General features: G+C 43.0%; 1 protein-coding gene across 1 annotated transcript; it reads left to right on the plus strand.

Annotated features, from left to right (window-relative positions):
- The first annotated feature begins 620 nt into the window (after nt 1–620).
- MED11 (mediator complex subunit 11) lies at nt 621–21,698 on the plus strand. The gene is made up of 4 exons (XM_073544432.1): nt 621–758; nt 8,273–8,412; nt 9,646–9,776; nt 21,257–21,698. The coding sequence occupies exons 2-4, from the start codon at nt 8,328–8,330 to the stop codon at nt 21,395–21,397; spliced, it is 357 nt and encodes a 118-aa protein (XP_073400533.1). The 5' UTR covers nt 621–758; nt 8,273–8,327; the 3' UTR covers nt 21,398–21,698.
- The last annotated feature ends 709 nt before the right edge of the window (nt 21,699–22,407 follow it).

The following is a 22,407-nucleotide window of genomic DNA, read 5'->3' on the forward strand; positions in this document are numbered from 1 at the left end:
ACAAACAAATGGTGTATTCATTTTTAAAATTTAAGAACATGGGGTGGAAAGTGGGCGGAGCTTCATAAAAATATAACGCGCAATATCTCTGGAACCAAAGCGGTGCAAACGTTCATTTTTGCGGCACAAACCAGCACAAACGCAGCACAAACAAATTGTGTATTTTTATTCATCTTTTGAGAACATGGGGTGCCACAAAGTGCCATATTACAGGTTGGTCCCAGACTCCCAGGGCATTTCCACAGGGGCCCATAGAGCTGACCTGCAGGCTGGTGGAGGCCCACAGGACCCTCGCGATGCCACTGTGTGTGGGTACATATACAGGACGGGCGAGGTTTGCTCAGTAAAACGAGAACCTCTTATTTACCAGGGGGTCGTCTGGCTGTAGAGCCAGTAACACTTTTCAACATATTTGCAGTAAAATTATCACAGTAAAATAAGCAATCTAGCACAAGCCGCTTTGTAAACTCATTGGAGCGCCGGAATCCCCTCACAATATGCAGCAATGCGGACACGAGGGGAGTAAATGCCAATAGCGCCATGACGCGCCTCCTCAGCTCACATTGGATTCGCTGTTTCCATAATGGCGCCATGCCGCACGTGACGTCAGGAGTGGATTGCCCGAATAGGTACGCAGAGACAGACGCCGTCATCTTGGTGCTCTCATGTTAAGCTCCGCCTTCCGCCATCTTGGTACTCGCAAATCTGCAGGAAGCGGTAGTCGGTTTGTTAGTGGCTTTATGAAGGGACTTCAGTGGGTGAGTGCTTCTTTATGTCGCAGAATGCGTCAGTATGCCAGTTACAGATGTACTGGAGAGCCGGTAGATGCGGTAACCCTGTGTATGTTGCTATATAGAATTGATTGCTGGTGTAATGTGTCCACCGTAACCTCTCATAGCATTCATCACAATGCGCTGCCCTCGTCCTAGGGAGAGTGTTCTGGCCATATGAAATAAGTCATGGTGCTTTCTTTCACACAGCATTCAGGCACCCATTGAGTGGTCCCGTCAGGACTTACGCCCTAGCCCCCCGCAAGCAGGATGCAGACTTATGCGCTGACGGGGCTGTAGACTATAATGGTGCCAACAGACCAAACGTGCGCTGTGCTGCACATCATTTTCGGGCATATACGTCTACTGGAGGTGAGCACCCTGATATAGTAGACCGCGTCAGGGTGTTCGCCTCCAGTAGGCATATATGCCCGAAAATGATGCAGAGCACACGTTTGCTCTGTTGGCACCATTATAGTCTACAGCCCCGTCAGCGCATGAGTCCAAATCCCGTTTTGCAGTGAGGTTCGGGTGTAAGTCCTGATGGGACCACTCAATGGGTGCCTGAATGCAGTGTCACACCACCCTAACAACTACAGATTTCCGTTTTATTTCCTGAGGCGTCTGTTAACCTGGCCGTATCCTCAAAATAATGAGTTTAGTGCTATCTAATCCAAACATAAAGGGGTTTCCCAAAAGTATTCCCCTAGTCATAGGACCCCCAACAACCCCGAGAATGGGGTTCTGCAGAGTCCTGTGTAGAGTTGAGCGATACCGTCCGATACTTCAAAGTATCGGATCGGAATGGATCGGCCGATCTTAAAAAAAAAAGTATCGGTATCGCCGATTCCGATACCAGAAGTCCCATTCAAGTCTATGGGACTTCCGGTATCGGAATAAGAAAAACCCTATTTTTGCCTTGTACAGCCTCTCTGGGGTCTGTACGGGCCTTTCGGGGGGCTGCGCCGGCCTGCCAGGGGGTCTGTGCAGGCTCCGGGGGGCTGTGCCGGCCTGCCGGGGGGCTGTGCAGGCTTCGGGGGTCTGTGCAGGCATCGTCCGATGGGACTACAAGTCCCATTGGGCGATGCCTGCTACCATGACAGTGATTGACACATTAGCCAATGATGGGACAGTAGTAGTCCCATCATCCGGCTAATGTGTTGAATGTAAAAAAAAATAAAAAAAAATTACATGCTACATACATGCTACATACATACAACATGCATACTACATATATACTACATGTAACATACATACTACATATATACTACATGCAACATGCATACTACATGCATGCTACATACATGCTACATACTACATGCATGCAACATACATACTACATATATACTACATGCATGCAACATACATACTACATATATACTACATGCATGCAACATACATACAACATATATACTACATGCATGCAACATACATACAACATATATACTACATGCATGCAACATGCATACTACATATATACTACATGCATACTACATGCATGCTACATGCATGCTACATACATACTACATGCATGCTACATACATACTACATGCATGCTACATACATACTACATATATGCTACATACATACTACACACATACTACATGCTACATATATACTACATACATACTACATGCTACATATATACTACATACATACTACATACATACTACATATATACTACATGCATGCTACATACATACTACATGCTACATACATACTACATACATGCTACATGCATGCTACATACATACTACATGCATGCTACATACATACTACATGCATGCTACATACAATACATTCATACAATACATACATAGACATACAGTACATATAACATTGAGTAACATACTTACCAATACTTGTCACATTGTTCCCCGAAGCCATTGTCGTCTACGGAATAAATATTAACATAAACCACAAAAGTACTCACCCATGATCCGAAGCAGTCCACGAGTGTGTCCCACGACGATCTTGGGTAGAGAACTGCAGCATCAGCTGATGCTGCCGCTCTCTACGGGCTGCAGGAATCCAATGACGGAAGGTAGGTATCCTTCCGCACTGTATTCCTCCGCCACTTAAAAAAAAAAGTCCCTAGTCTCACTTTATGCCATTGCTGCGTGGGACTTGTAGTCCCATCGGACGATGCCTGCACAGACCCCCGGACATCAGCACAGCCCCCCGGCAGGCCGGTACAGACCCCCACAGGGTGCACAGCCCCCCGGCAGGCCGGTACAGACCCCCACAGGGTGCACAGACCACCGGCAGGCCGGTACAGACCCCGGGCAGTCCACACAGCCCCCCGGTAGGCCGGCAGAGACCCCCGGGAGGCCCGAAATGACGGCGCATCATGATGCGCACACACCGCGCATCATGATGACGTCATTTCGGCTGTCAATCAACTTTGAACTTCCGATTCCGATGCCCATGCCCGATATTGAAAAAATATCGGATGTCGGTATCGGAATTCCGATACAGCAAGTATCGGCCGATACCCGATACTTGCGGTATCGGAATGCTCAACACTAGTCCTGTGAGAATGGAAAATGCACGCCTACTCTCCATTCATTGTTCAAGAGCCTTCCAGATATTAGTGACTGCTTTAGACCACGTTCACACTATCAATATTTGGTCAGTTTTTACCTCAGTATTTGTAAGAAAAACCAGGAGTGGGTGATAAATCCAGAAGTGGTGACGTGTTTCTATTAGGCTTTTCCTCTGACACTTCCACTCCTGGTTTTCGCTTACACATACTGAGGTAAAATACTGACCAAATACTGAACATTTGCACGTGGCTTTACTCGTTCTTCCTTAGTCACACAGAAAATGGATGGAGTTGAAGGGATTGGAGCATTGTGCCACCACTCCACTCATTGTTTATTGTCCTGTACTCTTTTTACATCAGTCCTGGAAGAGAATGAGGCATGCGCAGTTTGCGCACCTCCGCTCCATTCATTGTTGAAAGGATTTCCTGCAATTAGTGTGTGCTTTACTCTTTCTTCCTAAGGGTACCATTACACTTAGCGATGTACCAGCGATCCCGACCAGCGATCCCGACAACGATATGGATTGCTGGTGCATCGCTAAGTGGTCGCTAGTGAGCTACCACACAGGCAGATCTCACCAGCGACATCGCTGGGGTCGGGGGTCGCTACTTACCTGTCAGACGCGGCGATCCTGCGTCCTCCCGCCCGCGTCCACGCGTTGCTCGTCGTCACAGAAGGAAGCCGACGACGGGAAACGGTCCAGGAGCTTCTCGCGCGACCAACGATGAGCGGCAGGGGAGCCGGTTGGCGGTCAGTATCACATCTAGCGATATCGCAGTGTGTAACGGGGGCTTTAGTCCAATAGAAAATGGATGGAGCAGAAGTCAATGGCGCATGCGCACCTCCACTCCATTCATTGTTGAAGGGACTGCCAGCAATTAGTGGTACGAAATGTCCAACTGGGAGTCTGTATGTGAGAGACTGTACAAAAACTTAGAACAAGTGTAAATTCTTATCACCACACAGTAAAATAAAAAAAATAGAACTATGCGTGGCCAAATATCTTTGTAGCCCTGAGCACAGCGTCATGGACATGAAGTTGGTGGTATTGAAAGGTAACTTCTAGTGATGAGCGATTGTGCTCGGATAACGTGTTATCCTTGCATGCTCTGGTGTTATCCAGGTATCTTAGGCGTGCTCGTATAGTAGTCGAGTTCTGGCAGCTGCATGCTTTGCGACAGTAGGCAGCCTCGACACATGCGGGAATTGCCAAACAAACAGATAATCCCTGCATGTGTTGCGGCTGTCTACCTACGCAAAACATGCAGATGCCGGGACTCGAATAATATACGAGCACACTTAAGATACCCAAATAACACGTTTTCTGAGCACGTTCGCTCATCACTAGTAACTTCACATCTTGTAGAGACAGAAGATTGTGGGAGTACAAACTTGTGATGACCTTTGACACATTCAAAGCAGGAATGTATGTGTCATATGGACTTATGTCTTGTTACATCCATTAAGGAATTTGCTCCTCAGACCTTGTGGGGGAAATCACAACACAGAACCAGACCTCAGAGGACAATAAAACATTCACTCCTTATCTATGAACTGTTCCAATATTTATGGCCACAACTGCTTCTCCATTGCATATTGATAGTTCTTCTTCACGTCACTTGTCTTATCTATTGCATTATTCCTGTGTCCTGTTGTGTATAAATATGTGACTCTTTACATTTTGTGTTATTTTTTGTCTGATGAAGAGACCTGAGAAGTCTGGAAAGCTTGCAATGTGTTACCCTCTTTCCAGTTAGCCATTAAAAGGTATCAACCACTGAGGACTCTAAAATGTTACTTTTTTTTATTTAATAGCAAACTTTGGCATCAAAAATGATTACAGAAGTAAACCAAAATAAGGGACAAAATGGATGGTGCTACACCACAATAATACAAATCATATAGAAAAAGGACGTGAATAACCAAAAATGAAAATAATAGTAGGTAAAAAGTGATATTTTATTAATAATGGTTAAAAAAGGTACATGATAAAAGAAGCCAAAATTGGCACCACAAAGTGAATATCGAGAACATCAAAAGTAGAGGCAAGGTAAAGACATAAAGTTAAGCCATGGATGAAAATACATGCTGCTGTGACCATAGCCACAATTAGTAAGTGGCAAATGAATGGCACGTAATAAGTAACAATATAGAAGGTATAAGCCCTGCATAATGTCACAGACACAGAGTCAACATGCAAGAAACGAATATAGAATCATTTACCCAGATGCAGTGTGGTGACAGACATGTGGCCAATAATATTGCGTGAAACACAAGGGTTCCAAGGAGGGATATATGTTGCCAGTGTGGATTGGAGCATGCGGCCGCCCACTGCCTGCCCGTCGCCCCATCCACCAGCGTGTCAAGGAGGCATCCCGATCATGTGGTCCGAAGCATCGCCCACGTACAGCACGCGAGCGGACACCGGACCAGGAGACCACGATGCTGCCATCGTTTTTTATTGACCTGCACCGTCACTTTAATGCTATGCTTTGCACCTTATTAAAATTATCTCTCCTTGACATGTACTGTCACTTTAAGTCATGACTTGCACTTTATGTTCAATACTTACAGTCATATGTTAAAGTTTGGGCACCCCTATTAATGTTAACCTTTTTTCTTTATAACAATTTTGGTTTTTGCAACAGCTATTTCAGTTTCATATATCTAATAACTGATGGACTCAGTTATATTTCTGGATTCAAATGAGGTTTATTGTACTAACAGAAAATGTGCAATCTGCATTTAAACAAAATTTGACCGGTGCAAAAGTATGGGCACCTCAACATAAAAGTGACATTAATATTTCGTAGATCCTCCTTTTGCAAAAGTAACAGCCTCTAGTCGCTTCCTGTAGCTATTAATGAGTTCCTGGATGAAGGTATTTGTGACCATTCCTGTTTACAAAACAATTCCAGTTCAGTTAAGTTTGATGGTCGGCGAGCATGGACAGCCCGCTTCAAATCATCCCACAGATGTTCAATGATATTCAGGTCTGGGGACTGGGATGGCCATTCCAGAACATTGTAATTGTTCCTCTGCATGAATGCCTGAGTAGATTTGGAGCGGTGTTTTGGATCATTGTCTTGCTGAAATATCCATCCCCTGCGTAACTTCAACTTCGTCACTGATTCTTGCACATTATTGTCAAGAATCTGCTGATACTGAGTTGAATCCATGCGACCCTTAACTTTAACAAGATTCCCGGTGCCGGCATTGGCCACACAGCCCCAAAGCATGATGGAACCTCCACCAAATTTTACTGTGGGTAGCAAGTGTTTTTCTTGGAATGCTGTGTTTTTTAGCCTCCATGCATAACACCTTTTTGTATGACCAAACAACTCAATCTTTGTTTCATCAGTCCACAGGACCTTCTTCCAAAATGTAACTGGCTTGTCCAAATGTGCTTTTGCATACCTCAGGCGACTCTGTTTGTGGCGTGCTTGCAGAAACGGCTCCTTTCGCATCACTCTCCCATACAACTTCTCCTTGTGCAAAGTGCGCTGTATTGTTGACCGATGCACAGTGACACCATCTGCTGCAAGATGATGCTGCAGGTCTTTGGAGGTGGTCTGTGGATTGTCCTTGACTGTTCTCACCATTCTTCTTCTCTGCCTTTCTGATATTGTTCTTGGCCTGCCACTTCTGGGCTTAACAAGAACTGTACCTGTGTTCTTCCATTTCCTTACTATGTTCCTCACAGTGGAAACTGACAGGTTAAATCTCTGAGACAACTTTTTGTATCCTTCCCCTGAAAAGCTATGTTGAATAATCTTTGTTTTCAGATCATTTGAGAGTTGTTTTGAGGAGCCCATGATGCCACTCTTCATAGGAGAATCAAATAGGAGAACTACTTGAAGTGGCCACCTTAAATACCTTTTCTCATGATTTGATACACCTGGCTATGAAGTTCAAAGCTCAATGAGGTTACAAAACCAATTTAGTGCTTCAGGAAGTCAGTAAAAAGTAGTTAGGAGTGTTCAAATCAAGAAAATGATAAGGGTGCCCATACTTTTGCACCGGTAAAATTTTGTTAAAATGCAGATTGCACATTTTCTGTTAGCACAATAAACCTCATTTGAATCCAGAAATATAACTGAGTCCATCAGTTATTAGATATATGAAACTGAAATAGCTGTTGCAAAAACCAAAATTGTTATAAAGAAAAAAGGTTAACATCAATAGGGGTGCCCAAACTTTAACATATGACTGTATGTTCTCCCCGTGTGTGCGTGGGATTTCTCCGGGTACTCTGGTTTCCTCCCACACTCCAAAGACATACTGATAGGGAATTTAGATTGTCAGCCCCAATGGGGACAGTGATGATAATGTGTGCAAACTGTAAAGCGCTGCGGAATATGTTAGTGCTATATATATAAATATTATTATAACCTGCATATTAAGCACATATCTGCAGGTTAATAACATGTTTGCTGGAGACAGGTTCCCTTTAACATAGGAAATTAAGTTTGGTCTTCTAAATAGAAAAACATGCAACCGCACACTCCACTCCTGAATGCCGGTGGCAGTGACGGGTATTAAGATGCGAGACTCATCCGAGTTTCTCGCATGTGTGATCCCGGCCTTAGGAGAACATCTGCCACCTCATTAGGACCATGCCAAGGAGTTGTAGGAAGGTCATACGGGCATGTCGAGGCCACACACTACTTAGCATCATTTCCTTGTCTTGATGCATTTCCACTGAAGTTGGATCATCCTGTAATTTGATTTTCCACTTTGATTTTGAGTATCATTCCAAATCCAGACCTCCATGGGATATAAATTTTCATTTACATCGATCAGATTTATTGTTCTCAACGCATTCTACTATGTAATAAATAAAGATTTACAACTGGAATATTTCATTTAGTAATATCAAGGATGTGGTATTTTCTTTATTTTTTTGAGCAGTGTATATATCTTGTATCTTAAATTATAATGTTTTGTGTGTCACAGGAGGTGCATTTCTAAAGCCTGGATATTCTACGCAGAGCAAAGATCTCTGGTCCTTATGGCTACTTATAGCCTGGCAAATGAAAGACTCCGTATCCTAGAGGATATTGAACGAGAAATCGCAACCATCTTATTGAATGCAGGTAATCTTGTGAAAAGAAAACTATACATTTACATTTAATAATTCTGTTAGTACAGTAACTAGCTACTTTTAGAGGTTAGACATTATCCAAAACCATTATTCCAGTGTACCCTGAATGCGATTTGGTTGCGACTGTTCCCTGCTATAACCTTTTCCGACTTTATTTTCAGTCCATTGAGGCAACCCATACATTTTCTTGGCCACAGCTCTGAAGTTTACTGAGCTTGCGTCCACTCTCCCATCTTCCATAGTGTTAAAAACGGGTGCTCCTAAATGTCTATTTAATCACTTTTCTAATATTCTTTAATTAAAAAGTCCCTAATCTCTTTAATCTAATTGCTTTATTTATGGATTTATTTTTTTAATATTTCTTTTGAGAATGCTCTGAGGTTCTTGGGATGCACAAATGGGATGTCTTCAGGGAGAAGGGGCTGCGGTCACTGCTGCAGCTGATCTTCCCACCTTGGAACAAAGCGTCATTAATGATTTCCTTTTCAGGGCCAAGGCTACTCCATACTCTACCGACCATATGTTGGTTCTCAATTCTGATGTATGCTCAGTATGAGCTCCAATGCATAATATTCCTTTTCAATGCACAGTGACAACCCATACATACAAGCATCTACCCCACCAGGAGCCCATGCATTTTAGCCACATAAGAGGAGAGGGTAGCAATTTACATTCTAAACAAGCAGGTCTGGAGGAAGACTCTAGTGCAGATCCTTCTCTGGAACCAAGATCTTTTCAGCTCATTTGCATATAAGGAAAACATGGGTTTCTTAGGAATCTTTAAGCGTATTGCAGATATCAAGGTATCATTTTATTCTGTTTCCTATGTCCTACATTCCCATATAGACTTCTTCGAAGGGTTGATCCTACTGACCGACTCCCTTTAAATTCAAGAGCATGTTTTCCTATTTACAATTCCATTTCATTGATGATCCCTGTGTTGAATGCCTCTTCCATGGCCCTAACCTCTGTGGGGTAAAATGCCTCCAAGCTGTTCCTCATAAATTCTTTTTCAAGGATATAAAGCTACCCTTTCCCTGTGATTTCATACCTAGACATACCAGTATCAACACACCATTGTTTTGTTGAGGGTGTCGTCTTTGTATTTTCATGAAGGCTTGTTTGAGAGGAGAAATTGATATTTGCCAGAAAGGTCAGCGATGCATACATCTTAAGGCATTTAGCTTTGTGAACGCAGATAATACGGTTCTATAATTTGTTTCAGGGAATGTTATACTGGAGCTGTCCAAAGAGAAACCAAATGAACGCCTCTTAGACAGACATGCCTCCCAATTCACCACCTCCATGCAAAAGGTTGAATCTGAACTCTCAGGACAAATCCGTTATCTCACGCAGGTACTGTATGTTAGAACAAATCAGTTTTAAAATGTTCATGACATATGAACCATGGACCTGAACTAAAACTTGGTGGGCTATCCATAGTTACATTCTCCCAGATGCTTTAGATATTAAAGCATCGCTGGAGAAGAATTAATAAGGCTGTGGCCACATGTCTAAAAGATGCTGGCCGAGTTTTCCCAGGTGAAGCTGCATCAGGAAAATGTTGGCGGAATCAGACTGAAAAATACGCCTTGTACACATAGCCTAATAGATGAAATTTCTTTTATGCTGCACCAACCAGGCAATATCAGTTGTTTTAAGTTTTTTTTTTTTTTTTTTAATTGAAATTCTTTTTAATTGCATAAGATGATGCAACATTAGAAAATCATTCTGAGCAGATTAAACCAGTTCAAGCCCTTAGGCTATGTGCACACGTTGCAGAATTTTCCACGGGAATTCCACAATTCCATTCCGCGGGAAATATGCGAGAAATCCACATTTTAAATTCCCACGTATTTCCCGCTGAAAAACTAGCGATTTGCAAGCAAAATTAGCTTGCAGAATACTAGCGTTTTCTGAGCAATCTGTAGCATCGTTTGGAAAACTAATTGACAGGTTGGGCACACTTGTTTGACTAGTGTGACCAACTTTTTACTATTGATGCTGCCTATGCAGCATCAGTAGTAAAAAGATATAAAGTTTTAAAATAATAAAAAAAATAAAAATCATGTTTTTCTCACCTTCCGGCATCCCGCACAGCGTTCCCGTTCATCGCGATGCAAGTCCCGTTCCCAGCGATGCCCTGCGACAATGACCTTTGATGACGTTGCATTCTCGCGAGAACGCGACGTCATCAAAGGTCATTGTCGCAAGGCATTGCTGGGAACGGGACTTGGCGGGAGCATCGCTCAGGCCTGGTGACGCTACGAGGGACGCCGGAAGGTGAGAATAACATGTTTTTTTAATTTTAATTCTATTTTTAACAGGGATATGGTACCCAGAGCCTGGAGGAGAATCTCCTCCCCTCCAGACCGTGGGTACCATCCGCAAATATTCCGCTTACTTTTCGCATAGTGGGCATGGCGACATGCAAAGTAAGCGGAACAATGCATTCCTATGTGTGTGTATTTTCCCGCGATTCCACACAAAGAATGAACATGCTGCGTATTTTTCCGTGATGCAATTCCGCCTCGGAAAAATACGCAGCATTAGCACAGCATGTGCGGAATGCCTTAGGATTACATGGGATGCTTTTTTTTTTTTTTTTTTGCGGCAAACTTGCGCGTTTAAAAACTCAGCGAAAATGAAAAAAAAAGCTGTGTGTGAACTCGGCCTTAACCCCTTCATGACCAAGCCTATTTTGACTTTAATGACCAGGCCAGTTTTTGCAATTCTGACCAGTGTCCCTTTATGAGGTAATAACTCAGGAACGCTTCAACGGATCCTAGCGATTCTGAGATTTTGTTTTTTCATGACATATTGGGCTTCATGTTAGTAGTAAATTTAGGTCGATAATTTTTGCGTTTATTTGTAAAAAAAAATCAGAAATTTGGCGAAAATTTTGACAATTTCGCAATTTTCTAATTTTGAATTTTTGTTCTGTTAAACCAGAGAGTTATGTGACACAAAATAGTTACTAAATAACCTTTCCCACCCCACATGTCTACTTTACATCAGCACAATTTTGGAAACAAAATTTTTTTTGTTAGGAAGTTATAAGGGTTAAAAGTTGACCAGTGATTTCTCATTTTTACAACAAAATTTACAAAACCATATTTTTAGGGACCACCTGACATTTGAAGTCACTTTGAGGGGTCTATATGGCATAAAATACCCAAAAGTGACACCATTCTAAAAACTGCACCCCTCAAACTACTCAAAACTACATTCAAGAAGATTATTAACCCTTCAGGTGTTTCACAGGAACTAAAGCAACGTCGAAGGACAAAAATGGACATTTTAATTTTTCCAACAAAAATTTTCTTTTAGCATCAATTTTTTCATTTTCACATTGGCAACAGGATAAAATGGATCCTAAAATTTGTTGGGCAATTTCTCATGAGTACACCAATACCTCATATGTGGTTATAAACCATTGTTTGGGTGCACGGCAGGGCTCAGAAGGGAAGGAGAGCCATTTGACTTTTTGAATGGAAAATATGCTGGAATATTTAGCGGTTGCCATGTTGTGTTTGGAGAGCCCCTGTGTGCCTAAACATTGGAGCTCCCCCCACAAGTGACCCCATTTTGGAAAATAGACCCTCCCAAGAAACTTATCTAGATGCATAGTGATCACTTTGAACTCCCAGGTGCCTCACAAATTCATCCGTTAAAAGAAAAGTACTTTTTTTTTCACAAAAATTATCTTTTAGCCTCAGTTTTTTCATTTTCACATGGGCAACAGGATAAAATGGATCATAAAATTTGTTGGGCAATTTCTCCTGAGTACACCGATACCTCATATGTGGTCATAAATCACTGTTTGGGCGCACGGCAGGGCTTGGAAGGGAGGGAGCACCGTTTGACTTTTTGAACGCAAAATTGGCTGGAATCAATGGTTGCTCCATGTCGCGTTTGGAGACCCCCTGATGTGCCTAAACAGTGGAAACCCCTCAATTCTAACTCCAACCCTAATCCCAACACACCCCTAACCCTAATCCCAACCCTAACCAGAACCCCAACACACCCCTAATAGTAACCCTAATTCCAACCCTAACCCTGAGGGTATGTGCACATGGTGCGGATTTGGCCGCGCAGATTTTGTAAAATCTGCAGGTAAATCTGCAGGTCAAAAGACCTGCGGATTGCTCTGCGGTTTTGCCTTGGGTTTTTCATCTCCACAATGGAGGTGATGGCAAACCGCAGCAGAATCCGCAGAAAGAATTGACATGTCAATTCTTTCTGCGGTTTTAAAACCGCAGGAAAACCGCGCGGAAAAATCCGCACCGTCTGCACTGCGTTTTTTTATTCCCATAGGGAATAATGGTACTGTACACCGCAGCAAAAACTGCTGCGGATCCGCAGCGGCCAAATCCACTGCGGAACCACAGTAGAATCCGCAGCGTGTGCACACACCCTAATGGAAAAATAAAAATATTTTCTTTATTTTATTATTTGTGCATACATATGGGGGTGATAAAGGGGGGGTTTATTTACTTTTTATTTTATTTTGATCACTGTGAGAGTTTATCACAGTGATCAAAATGAATGAATGGAATCTGCAGCCGGCAGATTCCGGCGGGTGCGCTGCGCATGCGCCCGCCATTTTCCAAGATGACGGTGCCCATGGTCCGGGACACCGGGAGTGACAGCGGCACTCGGATGGTACCGGGGGGGTGGGAGGGGAGGTGATCAGAAGCTGAGGGGGAGCGGAGGGAAGGCGGGGGGAGCAGATGATGACAGTGGCGGCAGGTTGCCGCTGTCATTCAGTGGCGGGGGGCAGATCACCCCCGTTAGCCGTGGGGGGGGGGTTAAATTGGTGTCCCCAGCTACTGCAGCATCGGCAATGGCTGGTTTTTAATATTTCATCAAATTTCATTGATGACATACAGTGGGGCAAAAAAGTATTTAGTCAGTCAGCAATAGTGCAAGTTCCACCACTTAAAAAGATGAGAGGCGTCTGTAATTTACATCATAGGTAGACCTCAACTATGGGAGACAAACAGAAAAAAAAATCCAGAAAATCACATTGTCTGTTTTTTTTTCATTTTATTTGCATATTATGGTGGAAAATAAGTATTTGGTCAGAAACAAGCAATCAAGATTTCTGGCTCTCACAGACCTGTAACTTCTTCTTCTTTAAGAGTCTCCTCTTTCCTCCACTCATTACCTGTAGTAATGGCACCTGTTTAAACTTGTTATCAGTATAAAAAGACACCTGTGCACACCCTCAAACAGTCTGACTCCAAACTCCACTATGGTGAAGACCAAAGAGCTGTCAAAGGACACCAGAAACAAAATTGTAGCCCTGCACCAGGCTGGGAAGACTGAATCTGCAATAGCCAACCAGCTTGGAGTGAAGAAATCAACTGTGGGAGCAATAATTAGAAAATGGAAGACATACAAGACCACTGATAATCTCCCTCGATCTGGTGCTCCATGCAAAATCCCACCCCGTGGGGTCAGAATGATCACAAGAACGGTGAGCAAAAATCCCAGAACCACGCGGGGGGACCTAGTGAATGAACTGCAGAGAGCTGGGACCAATGTAACAAGGCCTTCCATAAGTAACACACTACGCCACCATGGACTCAGATCCTGCAGTGCCAGACGTGTCCCACTGCTTAAGCCTGTACATGTCCGGGCCCGTCTGAAGTTTGCTAGAGAGCATTTGGATAATCCAGAGGAGTTTTGGGAGAATGTCCTATGGTCTGATGAAACCAAACTGGAACTGTTTGGTAGAAACACAACTTGTCGTGTTTGGAGGAAAAAAAATACTGAGTTGCATCCATCAAACACCATACCTACTGTAAAGCATGGTGGTGGAAACATCATGCTTTGGGGCTGTTTCTCTGCAAAGGGGCCAGGACGACTGATCCGGGTACATGAAAGAATGAATGGGGCCATGTATCGTGAGATTTTTGAGTGCAAACCTCCTTCCATCAGCAAGGGCATTGAAGATGAAACGTGGCTGGGTCTTTCAACATGACAATGATCCAAAGCACACCGCCAGGGCAACGAAGGAGTGGCTTCGTAAGAAGCATTTCAAGGTCCTGGAGTGGCCTAGCCAGTCTCCAGATCTCAACCCTATAGAAAACCTTTGGAGGGAGTTGAAAGTCCGTGTTGCCAAGCGAAAAGCCAAAAACATCACTGCTCTAGAGGAGATCTGCATGGAGGAATGGGCCAACATACCAACAACAGTGTGTGGCAACCTTGTGAAGACTTACAGAAAACGTTTGACCTCTGTCATTGCCAACAAAGGATATATCACAAAGTATTGAGATGAAATTTTGTTTCTGACCAAATACTTATTTTCCACCATAATATGCAAATAAAATGAAAAACAAAACAGACAATGTGATTTTCTGGATTTTTTTTTCTCAGTTTGTCTCCCATAGTTGAGGTCTACCTATGATGTAAATTACAGACGCCTCTCATCTTTTTAAGTGGTGGAACTTGCACTATTGCTGACTGACTAAATACTTTTTTGCCCCACTGTATTACTATCGCTCTGATTGGCTATTTCACTTTTAACAGCCAATCAGAGCGATCGCAGCCACGGGGGGGGGCGAAGCCACACGTACAAAGCCCCCTGTATCTGCGGGTCGGGTGACTTTTCATTGACCCCACAGGGGGACTTTAAAGTCATGACACAGCATATGCGTCATTAGTCGGGTTGGCACCGACTTTCATGACGCATATGTTGTGTCACTGGTCGCAAAGGGGTTAAAGTGAACCTGTCAGCAGGATTATGCTCAGTAACCTACAGACGCTGTCAGGTTGGTGCAATGATACCTTGGCTGATGAAATCCGTCTTGTGGTTGTGGTTTAATCCTTATTTTCAGTTTTGAGATAATGATATGCCCGTGCCCCGGGGCGGCCTTAGGGGGGTCGTCGTGTAGTGCTCTGCTTAGGTATTCATAATGCAGACTGCTGACAGGTCACTGATCCCTCAGTGGCCTGCCCCCTTAGTTTGCATAATCAACATGTCCATACCTCAAGAAAAAGAAAACCTTCTGTAGACAGGTGCCAGCCGTGGTACCTGCGCAGCAGCATAATCACATGTTTAACCCCTTCACACCCGAGCCTGTTTTTGCCTTCGTGACCGCGCCAATTTTTTCAGTTCTGACCAGTGTCACTTTATGAGGTCATAACTCTAGAACGCTTCAACGGATCCTACTGATTCTGACGTTTTCTCATGACATATTGTACTTCATGATGGTGGTAAAAAATTTTTAGATATGAGCTGCGCTTATTTGTTAAAAAAATCAAAATTTGGCGAAAATTTAGAAAATTTTGCAATTTTCAAACTTTTAATTTTTATGCCCTTAAATCAGAGAGTGATATCGCAAAAAATAGTTAATAAATAACATTTCCCACATGTCTACTTTACATCTGCACAATTTTGGAAACATAATTTTTTTTTTTAGGAAGTTATAAGGGTTAAAAGTTGACCAGTGATTTCTCATTTTTACAACAAAATTTGCAACACCATTTTTTTAGGGACCACCTCACATTTGAAGTGAGTTTGGGGGGGTCAATATGACAGAAAATACCCAAAAGTGACACCATTCTAAAAACTGCACCTCTCAATGTACTCAAAACCACATTCAAGAAGTTTATTAACCCTTCAGGTGCTTCACATGAATGAATGGAATATGGAAGGAAAAAATAAACATTTAACTTTTTTTCACAAACATTTTACTTCAAAACCATTTTTTTTTATTTTCACAAGTGTAAAAAGAGAAAATGAACCACAAAATTTTTTGTGCAATTTCTCCCGAATACGCAGATACCCCGTATGTGGGGCTAAACCACTGTTTGAGCACACGGCAGAGCTCAGAATGGAAGGAGCGCCGTTTGACTTTTTCAATGCAGAATTGGCAGGAATTGAGATCGGATGCCATGTCGCATTTGGAGAGCCCCTGATGTACCTAAACAGTGGAAACCCCCAACAAGTGACCCCATTTTGGAAACTAGACCCCTTAAAAAACTTATCTAGATGTGTTGTGAACACTTTGAACCCCCAAGTGCTTCACAGAAGTTTATAACGTAGAGCCATGAAAATAAAAAATCATTTTTTTTTCCACAAAATGACCTTTTAGCCCCCAATTTTTATTTTCACAAGGGTAACAGGAGAAATTGGACCCCAAAAGTTGTTGTCCAATTTGTCCTGAGTACGCTGATACCCCATATGTGGAAGAAAACTACTGTTTGGGCACACGGTGGGGCTCGGAAGGGAAGTAGTGACGATTGGAATGCAGACTTTGATGAAATGGTCTGCGGGTGTCATGTGCGTTTGCAGAGCCCCTGATGTACCTAAACAGTGGAAATCCCCCACAAGTGACCCCATTTTGGAAACTAAACCCCCCAAGGAACTTATCTAGATGTGTGGTGAGCACTTTGAACCCCCAAGTGTTTCAGTAAAGTTTATAATGTAGAGGCGTGAAAATAAAAAAATCATTTTTTTTCCACAAAAATGATCTTTTAGCCCCCAATTTTTATTTTCACAAGGGTAACAGGAGAAATTGGACCCTAAGAGTTGTTGTCCAATTTGTCCTGAGTACGCTGGTACCCCATATGTGGGAGAAAACTACTGTTTGGGCACACGGTGGGGCTCGGAAGGGAAGTAGTGACATTCTGAAATGCAGACTTTGATGGAATGGTCTGCGGGCGTCATATTGCATTTACAGAGCCCCTGATGTACCTAAACAGTGGAAACCCCCAATTCTAATTCCAACCCTAACCCCAACACACCCCTAACCCTAATCTCAGCCCTAACCATAACCCTAACCACAAACCTAACACCAACACACCCATAACCTTAATCCCTAGCCCTAACCCTAGCCCTTGCCCTAGCCCTAACCTGTGTACCTGCTTTTTTTTCTTTTTTTTTTTTCCTTTACTTTTTTTATTTTTGTGACAAGATCGCTGCGCTGCGATCTGACTCATAGTAACGCCACTTCTCCTCTGATCTCACACTGACAGATGATCAGAGGAGAAGCAGCGTTACTATGTGACAAGATCGCTGCCTGGCACACAGTAACGTGACTTCTCCTCTGATCTAACACTGACAGATGATCAGAGGTGAAGCAGCGTTACTATGTGACAAGATCGCTGCCTGGCACACAGTAACGTGACTTCTCCTCTGATCTAACACTGACAGATGATCAGAGGTGAAGCAGCGTTACTGTGTGACAAGATCGCTGCCTGGCACAGCTGTGCCAGGCAGCGATCAGCTGTGCCAGGCAGCGATCTAGTCACACAGTAACGCTGCTTCACCTCTGATCATCTGTCAGTGTTAGATCAGAGGAGAAGCCGCGTTACAATGAGTGAGATCGCCGGGAAACAAGCAGCTTTCCCAGCGATCGCTCCCATTGGCTGCTGTGCGCTGACGTCATCGGGACCTGAACCAATCAGGTCTCGATGACGTCGGGGGTCCCAGCATGCATTGTGCACCGGGATCCCCGCGTTGTAAGGTATGTGGGGGTCCCGGGGGCACAAAACCGCCGACAGTAGATAAACGTCGGCGCTGCACAAAGCCCAGCAAGCGCCAACGTTTATCTACAGTGGGCGGTCGTGAAGAGGTTAATGTGCAGTTAATAACTGTGCTTGATGTTTTGTTTTTAATACCTTTTACTTTTTATGCTTTTCAGTTACTGAATAAAGAGTTAACTATTTTTTGGGTCCGTATGATTATGGCAATATCCAATTCATGTAGGTTTATATATGGTTTATTACATTTATACAGTTAATACTCTGAAAAAAATATATATTTTTTTTCGCTACATAGTGAAAGACATATGTTGCGTTATAAATTATATAGTTCTATCGTGCTGGTCACTATAAAGAGATCTGTCTGTTTTTGTGCGCTTTGATTAAAATACACTTTATTCAGCAGCATTTTCTATTTTTTGTTTCTTAATATTTTAATCCTAGAAGGTGACTTAAAAATGTGATCATTTGATTACTTTGATAATTCCCTTCACAACTTACTGTATGTAGTATAGTGCAGTATCTAGCCTGTCATTATTATACTGAGCGGCTGCCTAATCATGAGTCTTTCATTAAGTGTTGATCCCCACGGAGAGCTGATGAAGTTACACAGGGAGTGATCTGCCTTGTGAATCTCCATACATATTGAGGTTGCTTTAGACTACAGCGTGTCAGGTGTCAGTTAAGTCTCTGAAAATACTGAGGACGCTCATTCCCTTCTGCTACATCTTTGCTAAAAGTTGGCAATAAGTTCTGATAGACAGCTGGAGCCCTGCAATCACGATCTTACAGTGAAGATTCCCTGGTTTTTCAAATCCTAATGGAAAGTGCCACGTCTATTACAATGTGAAAAATCACTGCTGTGAACCTCCAATCCAGGAAAGAATGATGTGGGATGTTTGCTTGTATATAGTGGGCTCTGTGGGGGCTCACACTGTATATGGGAGGCTACAGTGGGGAAAATAAGTATTTGGTACACTGCTGATTTTGCAAGATTTCCAACCTACAAAGAATGGCGAGGGCTGTAATTTTTATCATGGGTACACTTCATGTGTGAGAGACATAATCTTAAATAAATATCCAGAAAATCATTGTATGACTTTTACATAATTTGCATTTTAATGCATTAAATAATAAAATATAATATAAAACAGAGCTTAATATTTGGTACAGAAACCTTTGTTTACAATTACAGAGGTCAGATGTTTCATGTAGTTCTTGACCAAGTTTGGCCCAATCCTTCATACAGATCTTCTCCAGATCTTTCAGGTTTCGAGCTGTCAATGGGCAACATTGAGTTTCAGCTCCCTCCAAAGATTTTCTATTTGGTTCAGATCTGGGTACTGGCTAGGCCACTCCAGGAACTTGACATGCCTCTTACAGAGCCACTCCTTGGTTGCCCTTGCTGTGTGTTTCGGGTCATTGTCATGCTGGAAGACCCAGCAACGATCCATCTTCAATGCTCTTACTGAGGGAAGGAGATTGTTGGCCAAAGTCTTGCGATACATGACCCCATCCATCTTCCCTTCAATACAGTGCAGTAGTCCTGTCTCATTTGCAGAAGCACCCCCAAGTATATTTCCCCCACCAAGGCTTCAGGGTTGGGACGGTTTTCTTGAGGTTGTGAGTCCTTCTTCCTCTAAACACGGTGAGTGGAGTTGATACCAAAAAGTTCTATTTTGGCCTCCTCTGAACACATGACCTTCTCCCATGCCTCCTCTGAATCATCTAGATAGTCACTGGCAAACTTCAAACTGGCCTGGATATGTTCTGGCGTGAGCAGGGGGACCTTGCATGCCCTGTATTTGTTTAATCCATGACTGCGTAGTGTGTTACTAAAGGTAAAGTTTGAGTCTAGTTCCAGCTCTCTTCAGGTCATTGACTAGGATCTCTCATGTAGTTCTGGGTTGAATCATTACCTTTCTCAGAATCATCCTTACCACAGGAGGCAAGATCTTGCATGGAGCCCCAGTACGAGAAAGATTAACAGTCACCTTGTGTTTCTTCCATTTTCTAATAATTGTGCCAACAATTGTTGCCTTCTCACCAAGCTGCTTGCCTATTGTCCTGTAGCCCAGCCTTGTGCAGGTCTACAATTTTGTCCCTGGTGTCTGCTCATTGGTCATGGTGGAGGGGTTGGAGTGTGACTTGAGTGTGTGCAGCACAGCCCAACTGTGCCCCCCTGCCGGCTGCGCCTGGGGCACATGCATTGACTGCCCCCCTAAATATGACTGGCAAAACTTATGTCACGACTACAGCAGACCTCACCTCTGCTGCCGATTCCTGAACTCAGTAGCTTGTGTTTACATTGCCAGAACCACTGAGCTCAGTGATTTTCTTTAGCGGTGATGTCAGTAGAGATTGTATATTGACTGGAACCAGGGACGTTGATTGATGTCTGATTTTATTTTAGAAATGCTAGCCATTAGACACCAGACAGCTATAACTGGAAAACATATTTAAAAAAAAAAAAAAGATAATTTAACATCCAGTGTTCATGTGACAAACATTATCACATGCTAGCAGCAGTCGATGTCTGCTGTCGTCGATGGTGGACACAGGGCTCAGAGCAGCCAAGTGGCACCGATGCAGGAGACAAGTTTACTTACTTTTTCATTTAATGTAGACATCTGGGTGCACTGAAGGTGGGTTTGCTTATTGGACATATAATAACAGATATCTGCACATGTGATGTGTGGATCTATGTACGGGGATAAATACATCTTCTATTCCGTACACAGGTCACATGTGCATGAGGCCTATGCAGATATCTTTTCATTATGCCTGGAATGTGACTCTGGAACAGAATAAGCCTCTTTCAATTTCAGAATTGCACTTTGGTTGCCGAGAAAAGATTTTTGGAACACTGAGTGTTTACCTGTATTCTTACCATGGACATTAGACAGCATGGCAGAGACTTCACTATTTGCTTTGGTGAAACCTCTGTGTGCTGCCGTGGCGATATGGGTTTCAGGTAGGTTACCTGTAATCAGCGCCAGCATGCACACACTGAGGAGTGCCTCAGCAGTCATGATGCACTGTGTGCACCTGACGGACTGGTCAGGTGTACACTGTCACACAAGCCCAGCCCCATAAGCCAGCAATGCAGCATTTGATTTCCCTCTCCAGTCGTAGGACAGGGACATCCAAAGTGCTGGATGTGCCCATTGACTACACTTTACCAACTTCTATCCTAAGACGCATATATTGTGTCTTTGTAACACTTGGGGCTTATTTAAAATGCCTTATTGCTTCATCCCCTTAATTATTATAAACACCAACAAGTAATTTTGTTATGACTTGAATTCTGTGATTCTGACTCTTTTGATATTCTGTCTCAGGTAGCGACAGGACAGCCCCATGAAGGCTCCAGTTACAGTGCACGCAAGGATGGGACCATGGCTCTCAATAGAATTGACTACGCTCGGGTGAAGCTGGCTGATCTTTGTAGAACATGTGAACATATGTTGGAGCAGCCCTGATGTTCATAAAAAAAATGCATTTGAAAGATATAAACCAAACAGCAGTATTGGCAGTCTGTGCAGGTGGAGTAAGTGAAAGATGAGGACTTGTACGTGTTTGTATAGCAAACTGATTTTTCATAGAGGCAAGAAAAAAAAATTTTTTTTTTTAAATCACGTATTTTATTGGAGATTTGTACATTTCAGGCAATTTTTTTCACTTGCAAGTTACAAATTGATTAAGTTGGTAATTTACAACCTTTCAAGGTCGGAAAGGATATGTATTTATTCTGTTAATAAAATACATTGGAAATCTGTAAAATTGACTTTGTGATCTCTGTAGTCTGCAAGAGAATAACCATAAGGCCAGTGTCCCACAACTGCAAAGTGAGAAACTCGCCTCAAATACCAGGCACTACCGCCGGCACTCGGGACCAGAGTGTGCGGGCTGCATGTCTTTCTATGCAGCTGAACACTCTGGTCCGGAGTGCCGGGTATTGAAGCTTGAGGCTCGCGCGAGTTTCTCGCATTGCAGTTGCAAGTGTGACGCCAGCCTAATGCTAACCATACACATCAACGAGTTCTCCGCCAAACACTTGTTCATCTGACCACTATTTCTTTTGACCCTTTCCTGTACACCTGCACTCTGGTCGTCCAAGTGTTAATGTGTTCGTAATAGTCAGAGGCTTTTCTCTTCTGAAGATTGGGTGAGTTACAACCTTACTGTTCAGTCGTTCTCTCCTACTACATCTGTTGTAGTCTTCTATGGTGACCTATAAAAGAAAGTGGAATAAAAAGTTAATACCATACATACATTTTCTATAGGTTACTAGGGTTGCTGAAAAGATTAAAGGGAACCTGTCACCTGTTTTGGCCGCTATAAGATGCAGACACTGCCTTTCAGGGCTTATCTACAGCATTCTATAATAATACCGCTTAGAATGATCACCAAAAAGTTCTATCTTTGTCTCATCAAACTAGAGAATCTTATTTCTCATAGTCTGTGAGTCCTTCATGTGTTTTTTAGCAAA

The sequence above is a fragment of the Dendrobates tinctorius genome, unplaced genomic scaffold (genome assembly GCF_039654945.1).
Source record: "Dendrobates tinctorius isolate UK_male_01 unplaced genomic scaffold, ASM3965494v1 ptg000011l, whole genome shotgun sequence".
Classification (NCBI taxonomy): Eukaryota; Metazoa; Chordata; class Amphibia; order Anura; family Dendrobatidae; genus Dendrobates; species Dendrobates tinctorius.